This window comes from Harmonia axyridis, chromosome 4, assembly GCF_914767665.1.
Source record: "Harmonia axyridis chromosome 4, icHarAxyr1.1, whole genome shotgun sequence".
Lineage (NCBI taxonomy): Eukaryota > Metazoa > Arthropoda > Insecta > Coleoptera > Coccinellidae > Harmonia > Harmonia axyridis.
The window spans coordinates 16,929,737-16,955,907 of record NC_059504.1 but is presented as its reverse complement, the minus strand read 5'-3'; the positions used below and the strand labels follow the sequence as shown (position 1 = coordinate 16,955,907).

General features: G+C 35.9%; 3 protein-coding genes across 6 annotated transcripts in view; 1 reads left to right on the top strand and 2 right to left on the bottom strand.

Annotated features, from left to right (window-relative positions):
- Nucleotides 1-1,027: 1,027 nt before the first annotated feature.
- Nucleotides 1,028-6,722, bottom strand: LOC123678349 (SPRY domain-containing SOCS box protein 3). 4 transcript variants are annotated; one of them, XM_045615337.1, is made up of 2 exons: nt 6,476-6,722; nt 1,028-2,957 (listed from the first exon to the last, which is right to left on the bottom strand). In XM_045615337.1, the coding sequence occupies exon 2, from the start codon at nt 2,897-2,899 to the stop codon at nt 2,129-2,131; it is 771 nt and encodes a 256-aa protein (XP_045471293.1). In that variant the 5' UTR covers nt 2,900-2,957; nt 6,476-6,722; the 3' UTR covers nt 1,028-2,128. The 4 variants fall into 4 exon arrangements, with proteins under 4 accessions (XP_045471293.1, XP_045471294.1, XP_045471291.1 ...); XM_045615338.1 differs by lacking the exon at nt 6,476-6,722 and adding an exon at nt 6,063-6,255; XM_045615335.1 differs by lacking the exon at nt 6,476-6,722 and adding an exon at nt 5,632-5,866 and having other exon boundaries at nt 1,029-2,957.
- A 411-nt stretch (nt 6,723-7,133) lies between these two features.
- LOC123677664 (PITH domain-containing protein CG6153) lies at nt 7,134-8,502 on the top strand. Its single transcript, XM_045614326.1, has 4 exons — nt 7,134-7,461; nt 7,525-7,646; nt 7,894-7,998; nt 8,052-8,502. The coding sequence occupies exons 1-4, from the start codon at nt 7,267-7,269 to the stop codon at nt 8,260-8,262; spliced, it is 633 nt and encodes a 210-aa protein (XP_045470282.1). The 5' UTR covers nt 7,134-7,266; the 3' UTR covers nt 8,263-8,502.
- Nucleotides 8,503-8,742: 240 nt separating this feature from the next.
- LOC123677663 overlaps nt 8,743-26,171 on the bottom strand; it is a 78,180-nt gene continuing 60,751 nt past the window's right edge. Inside the window, exons 2-5 of the mRNA XM_045614325.1 lie at nt 23,262-23,774; nt 11,376-11,585; nt 10,614-11,096; nt 8,743-9,899 (exon numbers count right to left, since the gene is read on the bottom strand). Coding sequence (XP_045470281.1) covers nt 9,583-9,899; nt 10,614-11,096; nt 11,376-11,585; nt 23,262-23,774 — 1,523 coding nt within the window. The 3' untranslated portion in view covers nt 8,743-9,582. The remainder of the gene's footprint in view (nt 9,900-10,613; nt 11,097-11,375; nt 11,586-23,261; nt 23,775-26,171) is intronic.

The following is a 26,171-nucleotide window of genomic DNA, read 5'->3' as shown; positions in this document are numbered from 1 at the left end:
TTTTTTTTTCGATACCCTGATTCATTTATATATCAACTTTCTGAATATTAGTTTGCGACCACCGAATTAACGTTGAAACACTTATTTCTACCCTATATTTATTCGCGGTCGAGAACCAATTTGATTGTACATACTTAATTCTCGACCACTGGTGGTCGGTGTTTTATATTTTATTCACTCATTAGTTTTTAAATAGATATTAAGAGCAAAATAACCAAATAATGTTGTATGAGTTGCTATTTTGAAATATTCATAGAAAGTGAAAACTTTTGCAAAATAATTTTTTTTTACGTTCCGAGTGTTTCTTACTTGACTACCTCATCTGAAACCCATCTGAGTGATAGGTAGTGGTGTTGATGGTACGGTACGAAAGTAAGTACTAATCACTCATCTCACTCTAAAGTTTTTTATAAAATTTTTAAGTGGAGCGGCCACTATTATTAGTGGTCGAAAACTAACACAAAAATGGTCGAGAACTCTGCGGTATGGTCGAGAACCGAAGGTTATTGAGATTTTCTATATGTTTTTACATTTCAAAGGTTAAATGCGGAAAGAACGCTTAAAATTATATAACAAATCATTTAAAACTCGCCAAAGAATCGATGAACACCAACACCATTAAAATTTGATAAGTTCATGTGTGAAAAAATCGTGCTCGAAATCGATGTTTCTGTTAACTGGTCGAGAACCAGTGCATTTACCCTATATTGAAAAAAATAGAGTAAAGTTTTTTCTACAATAAAATGTATTATTGAAGTGGATATAATTGCATTTTTTTGATACTTTCCAGAAATTATTTACATTTTATCTTGAGAATTAACAGATTTATCCTTCGAAGGGTTTCTTTATTTGATGTATCAAACACACTTTCAATACCTCTTTTGAAAATCAAAATAGTTTGATTTCTCATTATTTGGTATTGAAATCACATAAATGTAAAATAAAATGTTTCTGCGAATATCAGAGGCTTATTGCTTCAAACTTCTTTGCAACTTTTCAAAGTTGTGCAGCAGGCAATCAATATGAAATAAAATTCATCATTTTCTTTCTTCGATTTAATGTGAACAAATTAAATACAAATAGATAATCATTTTTACTAAGCTAAACGAAAGTAAAATTCACTCTCGTCACAAGTCATTCAATATTTACAAATTGTATTGCACAAACAGGCCGAAATTCACAATATTTGTGCCTTATTTTCAGATCAATAATTTACACATTCAAACTAATATATCAATTTTCAATATCACATCACCAGAGACTAGATACGGTTGAAAATGCTAACTTAAAAATTCAGTACTGTAACTTATACTACTAGAACACATTGCACAAGAAATAGGTACTTGAATGGCTGCTTTTCTACATAATGCTTAGTAGTTGTAGACAATTTAAATTCAGACACATTTTTGAGCACGATCATACAGTTGTACCAAAATGAACGATCTGAATAGAACGGCAAAAAAAGTTTCAAATCCATTAAGACATTAATTTTATATTATACTCTAACATCAAGCTTCACATACATTTTTGGTAACTTTTCACCACTGGCTCTTGTCCGGATATAATTTGTCTTAGGTCTAATTAGAAGAGATATCACATGAATAATATGATATAACTTACTATAAGTCATAAATTTTGAAACATTTCCATATAAAAAAATTTCAAGAGCAATTTACATGTTGTCAAAGTATTAAAAACTGATATTTTCTGAAGCTCTGATATTCAGAATAATGCTGAGATCTTTGACAAGGAGAAGAATATATACCTATATTTTACAAACATTCCTTCAGTATCAAGAACTTAATTGTCTTAAATTTCATAGTCTTATTTTAATCTTTACAAATTCTAATATAATCGTTAAATCTATAATTAAGTTTTTATCCAGGATTCCTTCGTTTTAGATCAGCAAAATTTATAACTGACCGTCAAGAATGCGTAAATGATAATGAAAAATGAAATGATAGTTTCAATTTACAATCAATTATGATTTCCTTATGAGTAGATAACGGACGAATACATTTTTTTTGTATTGTCGAATGTTTCATGACGTATGTACTCCAAAAAAATCATAGCAGCAGCAACATTTCATGCATGAGATTTATGATTCATTAAATAGGTATAGTTAAAATCAGTCGATTCGTTTAGAATTTTCATCCGCTTTATTATCGTTGACGACCTTGAGAGGTACCGTTGCTTCTGGCATCTCTTCAGCTAAGAAATTTCTTATCCTAGTTGGAACATACAATTCCTCCAAGTCTTTTTTCTTCTTGATTAACTTAACGATAACGGACCTGCATCTGTCCTGTAAGTTGATGTAGTCTCTTCGCGTGGTCGATAAAACCATTTCGGTTTTAGCTGCGGTGGAACAGATAATAGGATATAAAGGCTCCTTGACCTGGTGCAGCCCTCGAAAGGCGACACCTAGACATTTTTTGTCTTTGTAGTAGCTGAGAGTACCTGCAATACCATCGAAGTAGATGCCAATGACTGTATGGACGTTCTCTCTGAAAGGTTTGGTGTAATGCGTTCTGGCACCAGCGTGCCATAGGAGACCCTTATGGGACAAGCCCCAGCTGTTGGCATCTTCTCCAATAAGGTTCGTGAAAGAATCAGCGTGTAGTCTAGCCTTTTTTGTGCCTATTCCGAACATCATGCTGGTTCCAAAGATACGTTTGGACAGATGAAGCTCCCAGAAGTATCTTCCGTTGTTAAGCATTCTTGTTCCTCTGACACCAGCTGTACCACTGCTCCAGTTAGGGTGGAACAAAGCAGATTGGAAATTGTTGCCGTACAGTCTTACTTCCGGAGACTTATCTCTTCTGTGCCATGTCCAGTTATCGTTCGAACCATACCTTAAGGGAGGGATGTAATCTTCTGAATTCATGTCAGGTGGATCCATAGGATCCAGTAATTGCTATTGGGGCTCTGACCAATCCTCTGGCGTTTCATCGGTTTCTCTGAAAAAAGGATTAATTTTAAAGGTCTACTTGGCACTATTTCTACTGGATGCTATTGAATCATAGTGAATTAGAGTGGGTAGCTTCAAGTCTGCCTAACATAAGAGTTAGTCTTGGTGTCCTTCAGGGTTCTGCCCTGCGACCACTCCTGTTTATTATCTACAGTACAGGAAACAGGAGAGTTCAGAAGGATTCGATAGGTCGTTTTGAAAAGTTCTTAGGAATATATGTTCGGAGTTGCTTCGTTTGTGCAAAATTTTCACAATGTTGAACTATTTCCTTCTATCTCCAATAATATTCCATATCCAATGGTTTTTCATAAAAAATAAAGGACTTAAAAGATGCGAAAGTATTCTCTTCAGAAGTTGATTCGTTAGGTCGATTTGAAAAAAAAATTCTACGAACAATGAACTTATGTTCGGATTTTCTTCGTTTTTGAAATACAGGCTGTTGAAGTTTAAAAAAAAGCGGTACTCATAAAATATCATAAATATTATTGAACCGATTCGATTGGAATTTGATACCAGTTATATGAAATAAAATAAGGCTTATTCAACCTCAACTAAATTGAAATTTTTAGGCCCAGTGGCGTCTCAGCGAGAACCACATCCAACTATTGTTGGATGCATGGGCGACCACAGGGGGGAGGGCAGGGGGGGCCATGCCCCCCCCTGAAATTTTGATTGCCTCATTATTCAGCACAACACCCTCAATATTATTTTCTCAATCCAAAGGGCATGGAAAAAAAAAGAAGTAATGGATTCTCAACAATTTTCCGGTTTTCAATGACAATCATGGACGCCTTATCGTTCTTCAATAATTTTCATTTTGCCCCCCCTGAGAAAAATTTCTGCGGGCGCCCATGGTTGGATGTGGTTCTCGCTGAGACGCCACTGGGCCTAAAAAAAATAGAAAACAACAAAAAGTCAGTGGTGTACTTTTTGCTCATTATTATGAGCAAAAAGTACACCACTGACTTTTTGTTGTTTTCTATTTTCTTTAGGTTGAGCAACTAGAAATTCAACTTTTTGGTCCACCGTGTTTTCTTTATATCAAGCTTTGTTTTCGAGAAAAATATAAAATTCACTCATTTCATAAACTATCCATGGTCAACATAAAATATATAAAAACCATAAGTATAATATAATATATGGAAATCGCTAAACACACTTGAGATTGAATGACAAAATCCACGTGAGTATAGCTCTCTCTACAGAATATATTATTTTTATAATTATTCGCAACAACATCAATGACCAGTTGAATTTTTTACCCTTTCATACAATGACCATCTCAGTGAGTCACTTTACCCCATTACATCGGGTCAATAACAAAAAAAAATGGTGACACATAAATTAAAACCCTTAGGTATATCGACATTCGACAATCTACCCTATTCCAGCCATTATTAAAAAGCGCGTGTCTAGGTCTAGGGAGGGTAAATATATGAGGGGATTCCCCTAGTATTTAAAACATGTGACTTCATAATATACGAGAACAAAACAAGAACTAAAATATTATGGGGATTGCATTTCTTTTATGCAAGCTGTTATTGCAATAACAATAATTGTTAGTTTTATTCCCATGGTAATAAAACTAACAATTATCATTATATCATTAGAAATCAGTACCTATAAGTGACGGGAAAAAAAGTTGATCGTAGATATATATTAAATAACGTACTACTAGATTCTTGTTCAAGGAATAAATAATAACCATCACTGAAATGTTGACAGTTTGTGTACGTTTTGAAGTTATAGAAAAAATACAAAAATTGTACCCAATTTTTCTTGGGAACTAAAACAGCCATTAGTTCGAAATTAGTTGATATGCTGCTGATCATAAACTCGATCCATGCATTTTGAAGGCTAAAAATAGGGGAGTTAATTCAAAGAAAACTCATTTCTCGTAAAATTGACGCAAACAAGATGAAAATATGAATTTCAATGCTGATCTTAAAATGAATCCAAAGTTATTGAGCGCAATTCTTTAAGATTTTTGAAGGAATAAACTCGAATTGAAACCGCGCAGCATAATATTATTTTTTTTCATCTAGTGAAAATAATAACTATGGCATATAATTCTCACTGTTTTTTTACGTGTTGAGATGTTCCTTGAGATTAACTGAATAATAAATTAAATTACGCAATTTACAACAGCTCAATTCATTTGCAAGGATATAGAATAAATAAAAAAATATTTGATAGGTACGTTTTCAACAGAAAGTCTAGGCTTTCCTGGATGAAAATTACTTGTTTGGAAATGCTAATTCGTTCCGCGGCTATCATAGAGGATTTCCCCGACAGAAAAAAATATTTTCATAGAAATAGGTCCGGAAAAACTTAAGCTACAATGGCAGTAACATAAATCCCTATAGAATAAACAACAACTAAGCAAAACCCTAACAAAATACGAAAACATGAAACAACGACCGACTAAACTACTAAAATAATAAAAAGTCATACCTGTAGCTAATATCTGAAACGAGCATTTCAGAGGTACTCATATTCACCAACTAGTTCAATTCGATAAGAAAATAATGGTTCTCATAGCCGAGGTGATACCAAGGCAACAGAACTGTGTTATCGATTGGCGCTGATAACACCAAAAAATATACTTTTGCTCACGGTCAGACACTGGCAGCTTTTGCAGAAAATATATTTTCGGTACTCACTTGTGTAGCACCTCCCTATGTTTTAGATTGCACTGCGTGTTGTCTCCAACCATTGCAAATGTTTTTGTTAGGATTGTATCCGCCGAAATACAGACCCAGCTTGAGGAGAGTGGACGCTGAACGTCGCGGCGCCTATATCACACTGTCACGGACATTGACGTAACCGGGATTCTATCCGCCCGTGCCTCCGATACACGCATCAGAGGCGTCGGTTACACTGAGGGTTTCTCAAAGCTTTAGCTGTGATTATCGTATCGATCAGATCGTGTATATGTTCAAGTTTAGTTTATTTTTCGTTTTACCATGATTTTGAATCTGAATAAACGAGTAGATCGGTTTATAATTTTCTGAAATCCGCTGTAATTATTAATGATATATGTACTTCTTCTAACGCTGGTAGACTTTACAATAATGCAGTTTCTTGTACCTACCTTTTCCAGTGCATGTTCTCAAATTTTGAGCCGACATTGTGGGCTCAAATTATTCTATTTCCGTGACAACAAAACATGCCCAATTGAAAATTTGCGTATAGTTAAACGCGTCACCACAAGTTCAGAAAACTCAACCAGAATATCCTAATATTTCCGTAATAACAGATCGAACTAGATTCAAATTCATAGTTTGTATATCTATAATAATCACTCGAATATTCGAACCGAATTCCAAGAGAATCCGTTTCACCTGAACTTTTTATCTAGATCAAATAACCGATATCAATGGTATCATAATAAATCAACAGTTCTGTGGTATCCAATAGTCGCATGAATAACCTAACTCTCGAGAGACCTAGTCCAATATGATCTTCTCGAATTTATTTAAAAATTGTTTTGAAAACTAGGGATACCTTTCTCCCGACTATGTCCACGCCACTGCTACCCCACAGCTGACACGCGTCTAGGGCACTAGGGACGGTGCACCCCCAAGTTTTTGAGGAAGAGTTCAACAACCCTTCAATAATTAAATAAAATTAATGGCCAACATGTATATGAAAACCGGACCTTAAACTCTGATTTATGAGAGTGAAAAATATTGCAATTGGGTGTACAGCTGCTTGCATGTTTCGTTCAAATATTTACGTAGCCCAGAATGTTATTATTGTCAATACAACATAAATCTAAATTCGGTTTTCTGTTTTTTTTTTGATACAGCATATATGTTGTGTCTGTGAAGTATCAGAAATATATAAGCCAAACAGATTTTTTTTAATAAAATAAATTCACACTTTGTACCTGAATCTCTAAAAAGGATTTTAGCTTACATCTTGGTTTTATCGTTGAAGACAGTAAATTATTAGGTGATGTTAATTAGAAATTTTAGGAAAATTAGCTTCTTTTTTATTTCATAGAGATAAATAGGAAAATCAATAATATTTAAATTTAAGCGCGTATGTACAGAGAATGCCGTAAATACCTGTCATCTGAGTCATCTGACTTGACACGAAATATTTGTTATTCTATGGGAATCACGGTCTAATTTTGGAGTACTCTGTAGCTACAGTTCATAGAGCAAAGTTGAAGTAAAATCGATGACTATAAATTGTTAGGTTAACAGTTAATAATAATTGTAAATAAAACAAATCAGTAAATCCCTTAATCCTACGAATCGGATAATATTCAAATACTAGTATTCAGGAAAATGCCGCCCCATGGAGGTCATGGAAGTACCTGCTGCGAAGGCGACAGCCATAAGAATGAAACCCAAGAAATGGGTGTAGAATACAGTCTTTATACCAAAATTAACAAAGACAATTTGGAATGTTTGAATGAAGAATGTGAAGGTTCTGGGAAGACCATTTTCAAGCCTTGGGTGGAAAGGCTCAATTTTGATACTGTATGTTTTCGGTCCATCCGTTCTGGTTGCATTGTTCGTTAATAAATTATGTTTCTCATATAGGTTGTCGAATCAGATGCAGATGCAGAATTGTTATTCAATATTCCTTTTACTGGAAATATTAAATTAAAAGGAATTATTGTTGTCGGAGAAGACAACGAAACTCACCCTTCTAGAATGAGAATGTGAGTTTAATTATATCTTCTTCTGAAAGATTATGGGATCAAAGTTACAGATTACTACTTTTGTGGGTATAAATGCATGACATCCTATCTTCCAAAAGCCAACATTTGAAACTTATTTATATTATCATATTGTTCCAAATATCAATCATATAGATTTGTTTCCCGAGAAGATGTGAATATATTCATTTAATGACTTGATCTGTAAGCTTATTAGAAATTATCTGTTATTGATTTCTCAATCTTATAGATTCAAAAATAGGCCATCAATGACTTTTGATGATGTTTCAATATCACCTGATCAGGAATTTGTACTTCACCATGACACCCAAGGAACTCTAGAATATGCAACAAAGTGAGTCAATCTTCGATTGAAAATGTTTTTTTTTGGACTTTTTTCATTTTCAGGGTTGTTACTTTCAATAATGTCCATCATTTGAGTCTCCATTTTCCTAGTAATTTTGGCGGAGATAAGACTAAAATTTATTACATAGGATTACGAGGTGAATTTTTTGTATCTCATCATCATGGAGTGACCATCTGTAATTATGAGTCGGCTCCTAATATATCTGATCACAAAAACCAGTTGGATGAGATTTCAGGTCATACTGTTCAATAAACGAACTGATTCTAATAATCATTTATTATTTGTGATATGAATACAAAATGTTTTCCAGTCAATTCTGAGAGTTTTTGTACTTATTTATTTTTCCATTTTGTGTGTACTTGAACAATAGCTAATGCTGAACTAACTTGTTATTTGAAAAGTAGTCTTTTTATTTTCAAAGTGATTATTGTTATGTTTTTGTTAAATTTCATAAGTAATGTAATAATTCATAGCAATAAATAATTGAATATAGCAAGGGTTTTATGGAATAGTTTTTGAGTGATAACGATTTTAATATCCCTTTTTCCTTATAAGCTAAATTAAATTACTGATTTTACTTGAAATGCATGTGAGTGTAGAGGATGTTTGTTCCAGGTTTGAATTTTTTTTTCTAAAATTATTTTTTATCATTCAAATTGGGATACCAAGAGGAAAGTGATATGGATTGATTAATAAAAAATATTATAATGTCACTTATAAAAATTCGAAAGGTGATGAAAAAGAAATATATTTCAGAGGACAAGATCCACATTTATTAACAATAAGAGCTTGTATTAAAATAACAATTGATTTTCGTAAATAAATAAACAAGTCCTGTTTTTAGGAAATTATGCGCCTTGTAATCTAAACATTGATTGTAATAAAGCATCTAATACAACATTGTCCATTTACTAGTAATAATTATTATGAACAGATACTTTGTAATTTTTTCATATAAATATAATTCAATTCACAATATTTTAACGTTTATCAGTCATTTCATTCTAAACCAGACTACAGTAGTCATTCAGAAAGTTCAGTGAAACACTATTTACACTTCTTCCATCACAAAAATTGTTTCGAAAGCATGCACGAAGCTCTGAACCCATAGGAGCCTTGATAACTTGATATGAACAATAAACTTCTTCCAGTTAGTCCTTAATCGATTCAATACATCAAAAAGTGTTAAGTTAATAATATTTTTATTATATATATTTTCGATTTGAAGAGTTCATTTCATCGGAAAGAAGGATATTTGAGACGACGATATTTTTTGAATAACTTAATTATTTTGGACTGTACGAAAATTCCCTAGAAAAATATTTGGCTATTTTTACAGTACGAATTACTTACAATTATTTCAATTAACAAATGTACATTTCATAGACCAAAAAAGATCCACATCAGATATCAAGATACACAAACGAATAATAGAGCGCTGATTTTGGGATTTTTACAAAATTATTATATGCCAATATTTCTTTGACGACATACAAAAGTGGAGATGACGATAATATGGAAGTTCTCAACCTTCCCTTTATTGCTAGGTCCATTTTATCGATCTTGATATATTTATTTGATTGTTTCACTTTGCGTACTAACTTCTGGTTCAACCGTCTGAGTTTCATTCGTAGATGCGTCGTCTGATACCAAAATATCTGGCAGTTGACCAGTCTTTTCAGCTAGCTCGTCAGGTATGCCTTCAATTTCAGCTTCTGTTGTTGGTACCATTGATTTCTGAGTAGGTTTCACCGTGGTGGTAGACTGGATGGTTGATGGCAGATCATTCAAGGTGACGAAAAGTACTTTATCTATATAAAACATTGTTCCAAGGTTGTAAACGAATACTTCACTTTCCACTATGGTTGCTTCATTCACTTTCACTTTATCTGAAAAAGAAAGAATAATAAGAGGAGGTTTCATAATGTTTTATTTTACAAGTTGCGGAATTGGAAGTTAAGAAAGAGGGTTGAAGGTTTAAAAATGTACCTCCTGTGGTCAAGTGAGATCAATTTGGTATATTGTTCTTATAAGTACCCATCCAATTCTCAAGGAGATCCTCAATCTTATATAGATATAGCCAATGACAAGAATAAGACCCCCCTCGTAATCTTCTCAAAGCCCCAGGAAAACTTGCAGACCTTAGATTTTCCTCGCTTTTTTCGAGCAGTAGGTATTTGCATAGTATGGGTTCGGCAGTTTCTTTTTTAGATTGATTGACTAGTCCATTCGGTACAGAACATATTTGATTCTACCAATATTTTTGCCGGCTTTCTGTAGTTCTTCTAAAAAGAAGTGTCTCATTTTGTAACTCCAAGCTGGATGGGTGTCCCACAGTGATTTTATCCAAGACCACATGAGTATTTAGGTCCAACAGGTTTTGATTTTGATTAAATCCGCCTTTTGATTACTTTGGCACTCATTGGAGAGTCACTTACCTCTAGCTAGTTGCTTATAGTATTGCGGCATTGTCTAAAGCAACTGTCCAGATACCAGAAGAAACTTTAATCAATGACAAAAATGTGCCTCAACGAATGAGATTATTTTTTTGGGACTGCTGGATTACCACAATGGAAGTCAAATATCCAAACACAATGTCTTACCTTTTCTCGAGACCGTTATTGTTTTGTTGCCCAGAGTCGTCAAGTTGACACCATCACTGAGGTCCTTATTGTACAGCCTTCCTTTAACGAAATGATTCAGTAGAATCTCCAAACCCTGGCCATTCGACAGATAGTTATCCGGCATCTTGTCCAATCCTAGTTCCTCGAAGGCTGTATCTGTTGGTACAAAAAATGTGTATCCAGTTCCAGAGACGTGAGGTGCCAAGTCAGCCAAGTTCAAGAATCTGGTTATATGCGAAAAACGCCTGTCTCTTTCAAGGGCTAAGAAAGCGTGGGAAAGGAATTGGGCTCCAAACCATGGAAAGGCCAATAGAGGAGGTGTCTCTTTGTCCCTGTGCTGTTGGTGAAGCTTCGAAACCACAGACTCGCTGACGAAAAGAACTTCACCTATGAACATGATGTTGCCCTTGGCTACTGGAGTGACTCCTTTTATGACTGTAGCACCATTTACTGTCAGAATGGCTGAAAATTGAAGCGAATGTAGTGAGTATCTTGCGAACACATAACTATGCTATTAATTATAGTTAAAACTTGGATAAAATTAGAGGGAGCACTAAGCCTGATGCCATCTCAGATACTGAAATCTATTAGAACTCCAGAACTGGAAGGCGTAACTGTAAAGGGTGAAGTGGTGAGAACAGCTATTATTGAGACACAGCAGACCTCAAGGTCAGACTTGTATATCTGTAGAGATAAATGAGTCTTTAAACTGAATGATTCATCTTTTGAATATTTACTTACGAGATTTCTTGAAGACGATTTCCTTTCCTCCTAGGGTCTTCACAATCTGGCCCTCCTTTATGCTGTCTTGCTTGAGTCTGCCCCGTATGAAATGGTTGGTGATGATGCTCTCTGTGAATTCAGGAACGCTGAATGGGTAGAAACCCCAATCAATGGGGTGCCATCTTTGGAAGGCATGATCAGTAGGTACGAAGACTGTGTACTCCTCTCCTAAATCAAGAATTAATGAACATGAAGGATATTGTTTTGGAAACTGACCAATCTAGTTAATTATTAATTTAGATTTGTTCGCGCATTTACCCTCACATTCATTTCAGTTTTCATTCCAATTTGGTGGGAGTTATCGAGGGTAAATCAGGTTGATTGATTGGCATTTTTATTTTATTCATGAAAATTTGAATTAATCGGCAAAAAAGGTCGTCTGCAATAAAATGTTTACACCAACAGCAATTCCAATCACCATAAACATTTGTTGAACGCGTTTTTGAGAATCGACTGCAATATTAGCCACGCTTAGATTTACACTCGCACATTTATCGAAAATATAATAAGCAATATATCTGTGACAACTGATGTAATCAAGATGAAATTTTGTTTGTGAAAAAACGATGAGATTTTCAAGCTTTATTCGAAAATTCACGTCATAAGAACCAGTGAAGAGTATCGAAGAAAAAAATACTCCATATTTCCCGAAAACATCTAATTAAATTGAGATTGCGCGTGTAGATGAACAATTATGATTTTGATAATAATCTTCTGGAATCGTTTGATGAAAAATTTTTTGACACGCCTGTAGTTTTTACTGTTTATATTTTGGAATGTTTAAAACTCAAAATTTGAAAAAACAAAATTTTCCCCTACAGATTTTTTTTTTTTGGGAAAATTTAAGAGCTATACGAACGCAAGTTGGGTAGAAATCAATTATTGCATATATCGCATTGATCCTGCTAATTCTTCAATATGAATGAAAGCAAGAAATCACTTAATAAATTTTTGAAAAATTTATACTGCGCAGAATCAATAACTTTCGTTCGTCTAATATTTTAATTTTTCCAAATACAATAGTAATTTACGTAACAAGTCCGGAAAATAGGTTTTTTTTTGGACGAATAGACAAAATTCCAGGACGAGCGTAAGCGAGTCCTGGAAGTCTGTGAGTCCAAAAATACCATTTTCGGGCGTGTTGCGTACAATATTTTTTCGGCAACCATGTAAAATAACACTATCGCTGCTACTTTCCATATTTTATTGCGATTACGATCAAAAAACATGCAAATTTTTTACAACTAATTTCATATGAACTGTCAGCCGTTATCTCGGTTGCTATGGATTCTATGATTCTTTTCCGGGAAGTACGTACTTTCCGGACTAGGCCGGGAAATGCTACTTTCTCAAAGAAAAAGTGTCCGGGAAGTGCTCACTTCCCGGACGGTTGCCGAAAATATATTTTACAGCAAAGTCCTAGCTACAATAGTTTAGACGTTATGAATGTTATACTCTTTTTCTCTGAATACCAGAATCAGAGGGTGATTCTCGTTTGGTCGATTTAAAAAAAAAATTATGAACCTATGTCCAGAGTTTCTTTGTTTCCAAGTATATATAAAATATGAAAATTCCCTGATTTGGTTGCGATTTAGTACATTCATTTGAAAAAGTAGGTATGGTCGAAATAGCTTATTTTTGGATTTCAATTTTTATGCTATCCATAGATAGTTTGTAGAATGACCTGAAGTCCTTAAAAAGAAAGTTCCATATAAAGAAAACACCAGGAACCAAAAAGTTAAATATAAAAGAGTCAGTGGTTGTTGGTTGTGGTGTCCACTGAACATAATGATTCAAATCTAATTAGGGCTAAAAAATCGCCTTATTTCCTCAAATGATTGTATCAAACTTCAACCAAATCGGTTCAAAAATATTTATGATATTTTATTAATAGATAACAGGCCAATTGAAAAGTCCCCGGCCTACCATAGCAAAACACATTTATTCGGCAAAATTCGATTTTATTATTCAACATAGTTGCCTTCGAGGGCGATACAGCGATTATAGCGATCTTCTAACTTTTCGATACCATTTTGTAGTACGATTTGTCTTTCGCTTCAAAATAGGTCTCAGTATCGGCAATTACTTCTTCATTGGCGCTAAATTTCTTTCCAGTGAACATTCTCTTGAGGTCTGAGAACAGGAAAAAGTCGCTGGGGGCCAGATCAGGCGAATACGGTGGATGCAGAAGCAATTCGAAGCCCAATTCATGCAATTTTGCCATTGTTTTAATTGATTTGTGACACGGCGCCTTGTCTTGATGAAACAGCACCCTTTTTTCTTCAAATGGGGCCGTTTTTTAACGATTTCATCCTTTAAACGATCCATTAACCTTCTGGCCCTTTTGGAGGTAGTCAATGAATATTAGGTATACCTTGCGCATCCCAGAACACTGATGCCACAACCTTGCCAGCTGATGTTGTGTTTTCCTCGCTTTGATTCGGTTCATCGTGTACACTTCACTCAGCTGACTGTCGATTGGACTCCGGACTGAAATGATGGAGCCATGTTTCATCCATTGTCACATATCGACGCAAAAATTCAAGTTTATTGCTCTTAAAAAGCTTCAAACACTGCTCAGAATCATTAATACGTTGTTGATTTTGATCGATGTTTAGCTCGCGCGTCACCCATTTTGCACAAAGCTTTCTCATGTACAAATGTTCGTGAATGATATGATGTACACGTTCAGATGATATCTTCATAATGTCTGCTATCTCGATCAACTTCACTTTAGGGCCATTCAAAATAATTTTGTGAACTTTTTTGATTTTTTCGTAGGTGACAGCCTCTTTTGGGCGTCAACTGCTTTCGCCGTCTTCGGTGCTCATTTCGCCAAGTTTAAACTTAGCATACCAATCAATTATGGTTGATTTTCCTGGTGCAGACCCCGGAAACTCTTCATCAAGCCAAGATTTTGCTTCAACTGTATTTTTCCCTTCAAAAAGAAATATTTTATCAGCACACGAAATTTTTTTTCCATCTTTTTTCAAATCACAAAAGTAGCTACACTCACAACGCAATATCTCACAAACTAATAGTCGGACTGCTGTCAAATTTTGACACTTATTGTTTGAAGGTTGGTACAAACTAAAAATCATATGGATTTAATACTAGCATCGCCATCTGTGCATCAGAACGGGGACTTTTCAATTGGCCTAATACTATCAACTTCAACGACCTGTATTTCAGAAACCTAGCAACTCCGGACTTATGTTCCTAGCAACAATTGTTTTAAAACGATTCACCGTCTTGAATAATTTTTAATATTTTGAGTATCTCTATTCTCTTCATTTAAAAATCATTGGATTTGAAATATTATTGGTTATAAAAGAAAATAATAATATAGCATGGCGTAAAATTTGCTCCTGATTGAAATCTATACTTTCTTTTATGGTAACTCTTTTCTAACTCGAGAGATAACCCCCACACGCTGGACATTTCTGGATGGAACCGAACCGAACCGCTTGGGACATAAACCGTTCTACGACGTCTCTATCCTTCGCTATGGAGATGAGAGGTGCATATGGCAGGGACCTTGAGAAAGGGTATAGTTACCATAAAAATTGGTCGAGAACGCCAAACCATAAACATAAATATCGACTCCGAAGGTTCGTTACAGAAAACAATAAACCATAATTAGAGGAACTGCGTAATTCGATTGTAAGCCTATACCGAGCCAATACAATTCAGGTCACAATTCAGAGAATCGCTCGGAAGGTAATGTGTAAATAACCGATGTAGAGGTGGGGCCCTAGAACAGCCCCGCTAAAATATTCAAACGTTACAAGGAAAACCATTCGGAGAGAATTAAAATTTAACTGGTCCCAGGGCTTGTCCCGCTGTGCCATTATGAACACGATACTGGAGGATTACCAAATTTCATCGCTTTCGAAAGTAATTACTGCTGAAATGCCAACAGGGTCATGAGCGTTGTATCTACCGGTGGCCATTCGCCGCCATTATTAATAGATGGACACTAATGGAAAAAAATTTGATCGCGTAGTATTTGACCAACATACTCTTTTTGTTCGTTTTATGACGGGTAATAACTGAAGCGGTTTTTTCGTTATTTCGTTTTGAAGCTTTCTGTTAGGGGTGATGGTGTTTCAATTTGACTCATATTTTAATGCATGCTGGATATTATCTACCATACCGAATTTATGTGAGCTTCATTCTGAAAACAGGTGGTAGCACTGATGATGCAAGGAATGAAATTTTGTCAATGATTCAGATACAAACAAAAAAAAAACCTACTAATGAAACTATAAATTTACGTAATTAAAAATTCTTTAAAATCCTAAGGATACTGGGTGATTGGTGAAAATTTGCCCAAATATCCGATATCCATAACTTCATCTGCAGTCTGATTTTTTGAAATTTCGTAGGTTTGTTTACTCCATACACTTCTTCAAAATATTTCCAGTTCAGTACTCAGCGATCATTGAGATTCTTCCTTTAGAAAACTATATTTTTAAATGTTTTATAGAAATATTGCTATAGCCATGGCCCATGATAACAGAAAATCATTTCTTAAATGAATTCAATTTTTACATTGAATGGCAGACTTTTTTTCAAAAGAGTGACAAACAAAAAATTCATGTTTTATGTAACTTTTTTAGAATACGGTCCTTTTTTATTTCTTGCAGTGAGTGGTAGTCGGAATAAATAGATCGTAGATGTCATACAATAAGCTTAGGTATTTGTAAACATAACGCCATCGAAATATTAGTCGATTTGTGTCTGTATCATTAAGTTATTCTCGATTAAACATGTCAGCTTACGAGCCAAATTCTTGTCATTTGGGGGACGTTTAAATTTTTAGTTTTGATATGAAAAAATCTGCATCTGAGGCTCCTTGAATGCTCTCAAATACCTATGGTCATGGGAAGAATTCAGAAACAAGAAATTGGGTGCCGTACGAGTTGAAGAAGAAATATGTTGTTGTTTGTGAACAGCTGCTTGCAAAGGCAAATGACGGAAAGGATTTCTGTGATTTCTGTGAGTGGAGAGGAAAAATGGGTTCATTACGATAATCCCAAGCGTAGAAAATCATGAGGATATGCCGGCCATGCTTCCACGTCAACCGCTAAATCGAATATTCACGGTTCCAAGACCATGCTCAGTAATTGGTGGGACCAGCTCGACGTAGTTGTTAACACTGCCTGAAACAATATCAGACGATCGTTATCGAAGGCACTTCTGGTCTTATGAAGAAGTGAAAAATTGGATTGATTTGTGAAGCGCTTCAAAAGATGACCAGTTTTTACAACGCGGGATTTGTTCGCTGCCCGAAAGATGGGAGAAAGTAGTGGCCAGCGATGGACAATAATTACTTTGAATCACAAATGTTAAATCAGTTTTTCACAAAAAACCTCGATTTTACGGAAAAAACAGCGGAAGCGAAGTTGTACGCCTATGTAATTAATGAATGAAAGATTGAAAAAACTACATATTTCACGTCAGTAAATTTTCCTTTTTTTATCGATATTATTTTTTAATTTTTTTATGTTTCTGATGAGACTATTGAAATTAAATATTGCACAAAGCTTGACATGGTTATTCTATTATACAGGGTGTTTCCTAAACATGCGGCAAAAATTCAGGGGGTTGTTCCTTGGACTATTCTAAGAATATTTTGTCCTTTGATGATTTTTGAAAAAGCTATTTGTTTCGAAGATATAGGGGAAACAAAATTTCAGATAATAACATTTTATTATGAAAAATTACATGAAAATTCAACTCAACCTACAAAAACTGTTGAAAATGACCACCTCTAGCCAGCATACAAGCATCCAATCTTCTCCTCATTGACTGCCGAACCCTTTCAAAAACACCAGGATCATTTCTTATTAAGTTACACCCAGCAAACGAATTCAAATGAAAACCGTGTTTAATCTGTATTCCTTTACCATCTGCACTTATCAATTTTTAGTCAAAAAACTGGCCGTTTTTAGTAATTGGAATGTTGTTAAACAAATTTAAAAATAAATTGTACCTACTTAGTAAACACAGTGCGGTACGCATTTTTATTTAAACTATTATTAATTTTAAAAATATGAAAAATGTTGTTCGCCCTGTATCTTCGAAACAAAGAGGTTTTTCAAAAATCATCCAAGGACAAAACATGCTTAAAATAGTCCAAGGAACAATCCCCTGAATTTTTGCCGCATGTTTAGGAAACACCCTGTATATACTCATATATATAATCTTAACCTGATCAGATTGGTAGTCATGGAAATATTGGGTATTTCTGCCCTGAAGTTTGAATTAATCCAAATCGGTATTTTTCGAGTTGACATAATTTTAATTATCTTAATCATAATCTAATTAGTGAACACACCAGTATTTTAGACATCGGTATATTAAGACTGGTGAGACGGACCATAGAATCTAACATTGCGTCGAAATGACAGGCGCACAGAAGAAGCAGGCAGAAATGATTGGCTTCGTTAAAATCAGGTGTTTTTCCGCGTAGCCCGTTCTCAGACAATCACTTAAGGGCGGAAGCTATTCCGTTTCTATCGCAATTATGGAAGTAATGAAGTGAGCATAATTCTTGGTCTGAATTTTCGTCGGCGATCTGCAGATTGGGTGATGGCTGATGCGGATTGGCGAAGTGGGTAATAACTGGCTGTGGAAGATCGGCTTAACGAGCCGTATTCACGGGATCTTCAGTCGAGGAAATTGTTTTCCTCTCGCGATGCCGCAATTATTTTGAATATTGGGGTGGATAGCGGTCGGGAAATTTGGATGGTTTTGTTGGTAGCTCCTTTCAACTAGGTGTGAAACTGAAGGAGATATCTGACACAGCATTCCAGATATACAGGATTAGAACTATAAAGAGGGCCACTACAGGGATATCGACAACCGGTAGAAAGACAGGGTGGCTTGAATTGCAAAAAAGTTGCGTTATTTAGGGATGAGTGTGTTGGTGTGAAGAGATCCGAAATATCTAAATTGGTTCCTGAGATATCTCGAAAAAACTGAAGATCGAGATTTTCTTTTTTTTTCTGTATATCTCATTTGTTTTTGGAGATAACTTCACGAAATTTGGTTTATAGCCATTATCCAATAAAGAGATACTAATGGTGTCTTCAGATTTTTTCTGTCAGTTTTTCATATTTTCTGATAGTCAAGTGATGAGTTCACATAACAACTCTTCAAATTTGCGTACCTAGACTCGATAATTTTGTAGAGTGTGATATATTGTTGAATACTTAATTTTTTTTCTTTATCACCATAAGGAAAACCAATATGACGCCCATAAGAAAAAAATTGATTATCGCGTCTCTGAAACAATGGAAAACAGAAAAAATCTGAAGACACCATTAGAATCTCTATATTGGATAATGACTACAAACCGACTTTCGTGAAATTATCTCCAGAAACAAATGAGTTAGAAAAAAAGAAAATCTCGATTTTCAGTTATTCCGGGATATCTCGGGAACCATTGGAGATATTTTGGATTTGTTAACACCGACTCTTTAATTTCTGAATAACGCAATTTTTTTGTGATTTAGGCCATCCTGTATCTCTAACGGTTTTCGATATCCCTATAGTGTCCCTCTAAATAGTTCTAACCCTGTATAGGTACTGCTCTCCAAAAGTTAGGGAACTCTGAATTTTTCGAACAACATACGTATATAATAAAACAATTTCTTGTTCGGAGAGTGATAGTGAAGTATTTTTGACCAACGCCCAACATTGAGCAAATTTTGTTAAATTATGGACAGAACCAAATCAATTGTAGCTCAACAGAATATGGATTTTGGACATGGAGGTCGAACCAGGCATATGTAGCGAATCACTTCAAAAAGTGTTATTTCAAGACTCTACTCTAGATTTTTGGAGACTGGATCGGCACAAGAAAGACCAAGAAGTGGAAGACCAATGAAAACCACAGCACAACAAGAACGGTATTTGGCTCTTTGCTCGTAGAGAATCGTTATCGACGTGCGGTCGACTAGCAGGCTGCCTAGAAAATTCTACAGGGGTTTCAAATTCCATTGCAACGATTATAAGACGTTTTTTGGATAACAATCAAGACGTTCACTTCGATGTTTTACACAAACAGGCAAGATTGCAATGGGCGATAGAACATGTAAACTGGATACAAGAATGGAAGTCTGTATTTTTTACTGACAAGTCCAAATATGATCGATATTCTGATAACGTGTAATAGGCGAAACCAAGAACACCAAGAAATTTAAGAAAAGTTCAGAAAGATCACCCTTTCATAGGGGCACAATTGTATGGGCTGGCATATGATTTGTACGTCTATGAAAATAAGTTAAACAGTGAAATTAATGAAGAACAGATAGTGAACAATTTTCTTACCACAATAGGTCTAAATTTTCATTTTGTAGACGATAATGCGAGACCTCAGCGTGCTGCACTAATGATACAAGCAATAGAAAACCTCGGTATTCCATATTTGCCTTTGCCATTTATGTGACCAGATCTTAATCCTATTGAACACTAATGGAATATTTGGCATCGGCTTCTAGACGATCACCAGGCAAAGCCTGAGACCCTTGGGGAACTGGGAACTGCGGCAACTGTAACCCATTATTTGGGAACAAATTTCTCAAGATTTGCTGGCTAATTTTGTAACCAGTACAGCCCAGATTGATTATATGGCTATAAAGCCATCATCAAAATAACTTTATGAAATTTAGTTCATTTCTTTATATTGACTTCATTGAGGAAATAATACCGTCGTTATATTTATACAATAGAGTACTCAAATCCAAATTCTTGTATAGGAAAGTCATTCACGAAATATTAATATTTTTCAAGTTAAATGCAAAAATGGCCAAAAACTGGAAATTTTTACTTGTTTATTCCATTTTTTTAATGTTTCGTCCCGAAATTTTGGTGGCAAATTTCAGATTCCGATTCAGCACTCCAAAAACATATGACATCGAAGAAATCAAAACTACCCCAAAACTTCACTATGAGGGACCCTTGTGAGCACAAATTGACTGGACTAATATGCAGTATTATAAGACCGTTTGCAGCCAGCGTTTAGAGATGAAGTGAAACCTAATCGTAAAAGACCACTCACAGCCCAAAATTCGAAAATTAGAAACACGCAGGCTCTTCTGGAACAATAAGAGCACAAAAACATAACTTTCTCTAATTATCAAGCGCTTTCACACTAACATGTAATTCAAATTAAAACACCCTTATCACTTGAAAAATACAGAATCAAATAATCATCATTCTCCAAACTAATTGCGCCGCTACCGCAAGCGAGCAAATACATGAGCGCAGGGTTAATTAAATTTCGTTCAGTGTGTGCATTATCTATCGTTCATAAACGGTTAGCAATAACGCAACATAACGATACAGAGCAGAACAACTTTCTCTTCACTCACAAGTGGCTCCTGCTGCATGTCGGGCTGCATAATTACATTTCATGTCCTTTCCGCGGTTAATCATGTGTTATACGCAGAAAGCTAGCGGAATAATGATAGCTTTTGGTATGTGGGTAATGCTGCGTCAAAGCACTATGGAAAAAACTATCACGTGCAACCAAGTTTCTCTCTCTCGTGCACCAGGCCACCAGGATTTTTCCACCTCAAAGTAATAAACATAGATAGAGGGAGCATATGTCATTTTCAGTAAGCAAATTTTGTCCCCAACATGAACTTTCTAATTCGACATGAAGCGCGCGGAAATGAAAATCAGTGATACGATATTTCACTCAATTCGCGAGATTCTCCACAAAGAACGCACTTCTAATGTCCCATAGTGAATCAACGTTTCATATTAACTCAAAAAATATTGAGAAGAATACCAAAATATATCAGAAATTCAGAAAACAAACTTCAAGCGCGCCAAACGACGTAAAACAATCGATGACACTGAGAGAGTAATACTTGCTAAACCTTGGATTAGAGAAAATAATGAATATTCTGAATACTATAAATTCGACAATTAGGAAAAATATCGGATTCCAAAACTTCAAATTTGCATATTTAATTGAGAATCACTCAAATAAATATATTTCATTCAATATAATATACATTCGTAATGATATAGTAAAATTGTGGATTTGATATATCACAATCCGACAACGTAACCTTACCATGTTGGGTACATGTGAAAATTGCGTATACTCCCTTTATCTATGTTTATTACTCTATAATTTCTACAGTGTGGTCCAGCGAAAACTTAACACCTCGATTTTCCGGCTTTCAAATGAAAATGTGGAAAATCGTTCGGACCCGACAATTTCTGATTCCAGGAGCAACAACTTTTCCGCTCTTGGCATCCCCGTAACTGCAACCACCTTTACGGGAGTGAGTACAACCCCTTGATTTTAAATAGGGATGAGGAGTGCTACGATACTTTATTTTGAAGATCTTATGGAGTATTATCGATCCGGAAATTTTGTTTCAAAATTTCCATCGATAACGAAATGATAGGTAAAATATGCGAACTCATAAAGAAACTGCAACACCCAGAAGGAGCTGTTTAAATTTAATTTTTTTTGGTGAAACATAGATTGTATATGTTAGCAAGGAGTAAATGATTGCATTTGGAGAAAAAATCGTGAAGTTTTTTTCATGTGAACAATTTTTGGTACTCAAATATTGTAGTCGCTTTTAGCAAGTTTTTTAAATTTTACAGCAAACCAGCTGTTCGAGTCGATCCAAAGTCGATGTTTAGTTGTTATTAAAATGCTTAGAGCACGTGTGCGGGAATTTTCGCCAGCTGAGTGAATTTGAAAGAGTTCGAATTATTGGTCTACTGTAGGCGGGGTTGTTAATTCGAGAAATCGCTAACCGTACGAACAGAAATCCAACTACTATTATGAGATGTTGTCAACCGTGGTTTGATAAAGCCCAAAATCGAAGAAGAGTAGGCACCGGACGTCGAAGGAACACAAATGAAGTTCAAGATCGACGTCTGAGACTTATGGTCATTAGAGACCGATTTGCGACAACTCGATCTTTGGCTGATGAGTGGTTAAGAGAACAAGGCCATCCTGTAACTGTCCGAACGGTTTACCGCCGGATGAGGTCTTTTGGACTGCAGCATTATTGACCCCATCTTGTGTTACCTCTGACGGTTGAGCATCACCGGCAACGATTACAGTGGTGCAGAGAACGTCAACAGTGGAATGTGGAATGGCATCAGGTCGTCTTTTCTGATGAATCTCGATTCTTTTTGGGTGCACTTGATGGCCGAAGAAGGGTTGGAGGACGTCGGGGGGAAAGACGTGAACATCAGTTTGATGTTGAGCATCATGTACACCGGACAGTAGGTGTTATGGTATGGGGTGCTATTGCACAAGCTAGTAGGTCACCTTGAGTCTTTATTCGAGGTAACATGACAGCGCTGCGGTACCTTCAAAAAGTAGCGGAGCCATAAGTTTTTCCTTACCTTAACCGGCTCGAGAAGCCAATATTTCAGCAAGATGATGCCCGACCTCATGTTGCCAAAATTAGTTTAAACTTTTCCCAAACGACCCATTTGAATATTTTGCCATGGCCGCATCGAAGTGAATTACCTTCCATAACGTTATTCATCCACAGGGGAAAAATCGACTTTACAAAAATACAGTTATTATTTTATGAGGTCAGGAAAATTGTTTCAAAAATGCTATAAAGAATTGCATTGAAAAAACCACGACATTTTATGTTTTCAAGGCATGTCATTGAGACCAGAAACTTGTGACTTCAGATTTGCTTTCAAAAGACCGAATTGAAGCAAAAAACTACACGCGAAATTTTGAGTACTTCAGATACTGTGCTTCAGAAAAAACTTATCTTCTAACTAGATATTTGTCGAAGTATCTTCGGCTTCAAAATTTACTGAAATACAACTCACCATCCTTGAGCAGCCTAGAAACGTTCGACCTGGACAGGAAGTGCTGAAACACCCTGACTCCGCTCTTCAAAAACGACAACACCTCCAGTATATTCTCCACAAATGTCATATTGTAGTGATTGCTACCCTCCTCTTTATGCACCAAAGGCAGCACAGATATATCCGCCAGCTTCACCACAGGTATCGCGGTGGCGTTCTCTTTGGATTTAGCGCCACCTTCCTGGAACAGGTAATTATCCAGGACCACCAGGATGCCGTGAGGCACCACAACTTTTCGCTTCACGATGACTGCCTCGTTGGCCAGCAGTTTGCCTTCTTTCGAGGGCTTTATGTGGACGGTTTTACCTCCAGCAGTTTGGAAGGTCAGTTCCTCCGTAACGTTCTCTAGGTTCAAGCGGGACCCGATCACCACATGGTCCATGAGGATGCTCTTCACGCCATCCGGCCTCTGCAAGATCGGCTCCAGGCGTTTTGTGGCTGCGTTTTGGGGCGCGAAGATCGTGAAGGGATTATCTGAAAAAAAAATTAATAAATTAATATATTTATTTCACTCAACTGTTTTTCTCATTTGAAGCTTAAATGAATCACTTCATGATCACAAGGGAAATCCAGGACTGGATCAACAAAAAATTGAAACGATTGTATCTTTGAATATCAAAATTTTGAAAATTCGTTGTTGATTTGACAAACAGAAGAAACTGAACAGAATTTCGTAATACAAATTTTTGTGCGGACGATTTTGCTGCCCTATTTTTCAACTTGAAAGTGAATATTATAAAAAGTGAGTTTTTATCCAAGTTATGGCATATTGCTGAAATTGTCATCAAATAAACTATCTAATTATGCAATAATAAATTGGATGTGCCATTTGAAATAAGACTCTGATTGGGCTATCAATTCAAATTCATCTAAACTTAAGATGTTCGAATCAGAACCTATATTTTTATTCTTTCAGTCGAATCTACGTAGAAAATAGGGCTTGAGCAAACCATATACCTTAAATGAAAACTTCCATAGTTATCGTGGGAGAACTTCAAATGAAGTTAAACTGAAATTTCTAACTGAGAGGAAGTAGTTTGGAGTATCGCGTTTTCGTGGGGATTATTAGAACACTGATGGACGACAGACGAGAACTTCTTGGTGGTACCGCACTTGAAAACACCCTTGAACACTCTACTATCTCAACTGGTCATCACCTCATAACTTACTCCCTGAACTTTCCTTTTCCCAGTTTTATACCTGGGTTACAAACATCAAATCATATTATACACCTTGAATTTCTTCCTCCTTTTCTTATTCTCTAAGTTGTATGCCTGCGCAATGGTATCATGGTGCATGAATACTAATTAGGTTGGGAATGATATTCTCTATTGTATCTTTCTGAAAACCCTATGAATGAGAAATTTGAACGTACAAGTACCACGAAAGATCATTGTTACACTAATGCAGGTACATTTATCTTAAGTATTGTGACGACAATTTCGGCTAGACACAGACATTATGTCTAATTGCTTTTTGTCGCCACAAACCTAATAACAAAAAAAAAAAAGACAAAATCAATATAGACCCGCAGTATGAATTAAACAAATCTGAATCAGTGGAAAATATCGATAATTCTAATACAACACGATGAAAAACCTGCCCTCTATTCCCAAATGAAATTCGCATCACCAGAGATTGATATCATAATCAAAGAGCAAAAATAGGAAATCTCAACGCAAACAATCCCAGTTAGGTAAAATGCATCCACTCAACCATGCATCAAAGAATCGGAAAGAATAAAGAACTCCTAAATCTCCCTGAATATTCCCTATTAATGGAGTTTTGTCTCTCGGCCTGCGTCGATTTTTCTAACCCGAAATCCTGAGACTCCGGGACGGAAGTAATCTGTTCTTCGAGTCGAAGTAACGACTCCCCCCGGTTCTTGTCGGCTGACACTTTTTCACGCTTGTGCGGATATTATTCAAAATTCTCACGGAGATGATATACGACGGCTGGGTTGGGGGAATGTGCGTGAATATTGGTCGGATTATTGCTGGATTCCGATTAAAAAAAACGCTGTAAGTTTTCGATTAATGTTCGTTACTTCCGATGGAATTTGATTAATATTCGATAAAAATGTTAATTCATCGAAGTTTGATGTTTTGGAATTCTTTATCCTGATTTTTTAGGCCTCTGGGGGTCTGGTTGTGTCTGTTTCAATTTTGCTTAGAGATGAATGGTGTATAAGGCAGGGATCCCTGAGTTGCTCTACTGTTGATTCCATCAGTGGAGAGAGCATAGTATAAAAATTGGTTGAAACTACTGTTGAACTACTACTATACAACGTCGACGTTAGGTATAGTAGTGTAAATTGTTTACCCATTAGTGAAGGTTTCATCATTTCTTCTCACCTCTTAGAATACGTCAATTAATATAGTTCATTTCGTTTAGCAATTCCATAACGTCAGAGATCGATGGAGAATGCCTTTGCCAGATAGTTAAGATTAATTGATTAATTTCATAAGTATGTACGCAACTCCCTCTAAACAAGGGTCTCTACTCCAGTAGTGCGCGATAACGCTGGTGAATTGTGCACTGATAACAAGCACTCTGCCGAGGTTTTAGCGGATGCCTAAAGGTGATGTGGAAAAACAATTGATGGATCTCATTTGCTCCTGGTGCCGACGGAATAACGCCATATATCTTGAAGAACTGTGCTCAGTCCTTTTGCCACATCAACTTTACCAAGAGAATGGCTCAAGGTTCCGCGTAGACGTTTTTCTCTCTAAACTAGAGGATCTTGGTGTTCGAGGAGGCCTCCTCTCATGGATTGAGGCTTTTTTATCTGAGTGTCGGTTCTATGTGCGCGTGGGTAAATCTTTTTCTACATCAAGAACCGTTTTAAGTGGCGTTCCCCAAGGTTCGGTG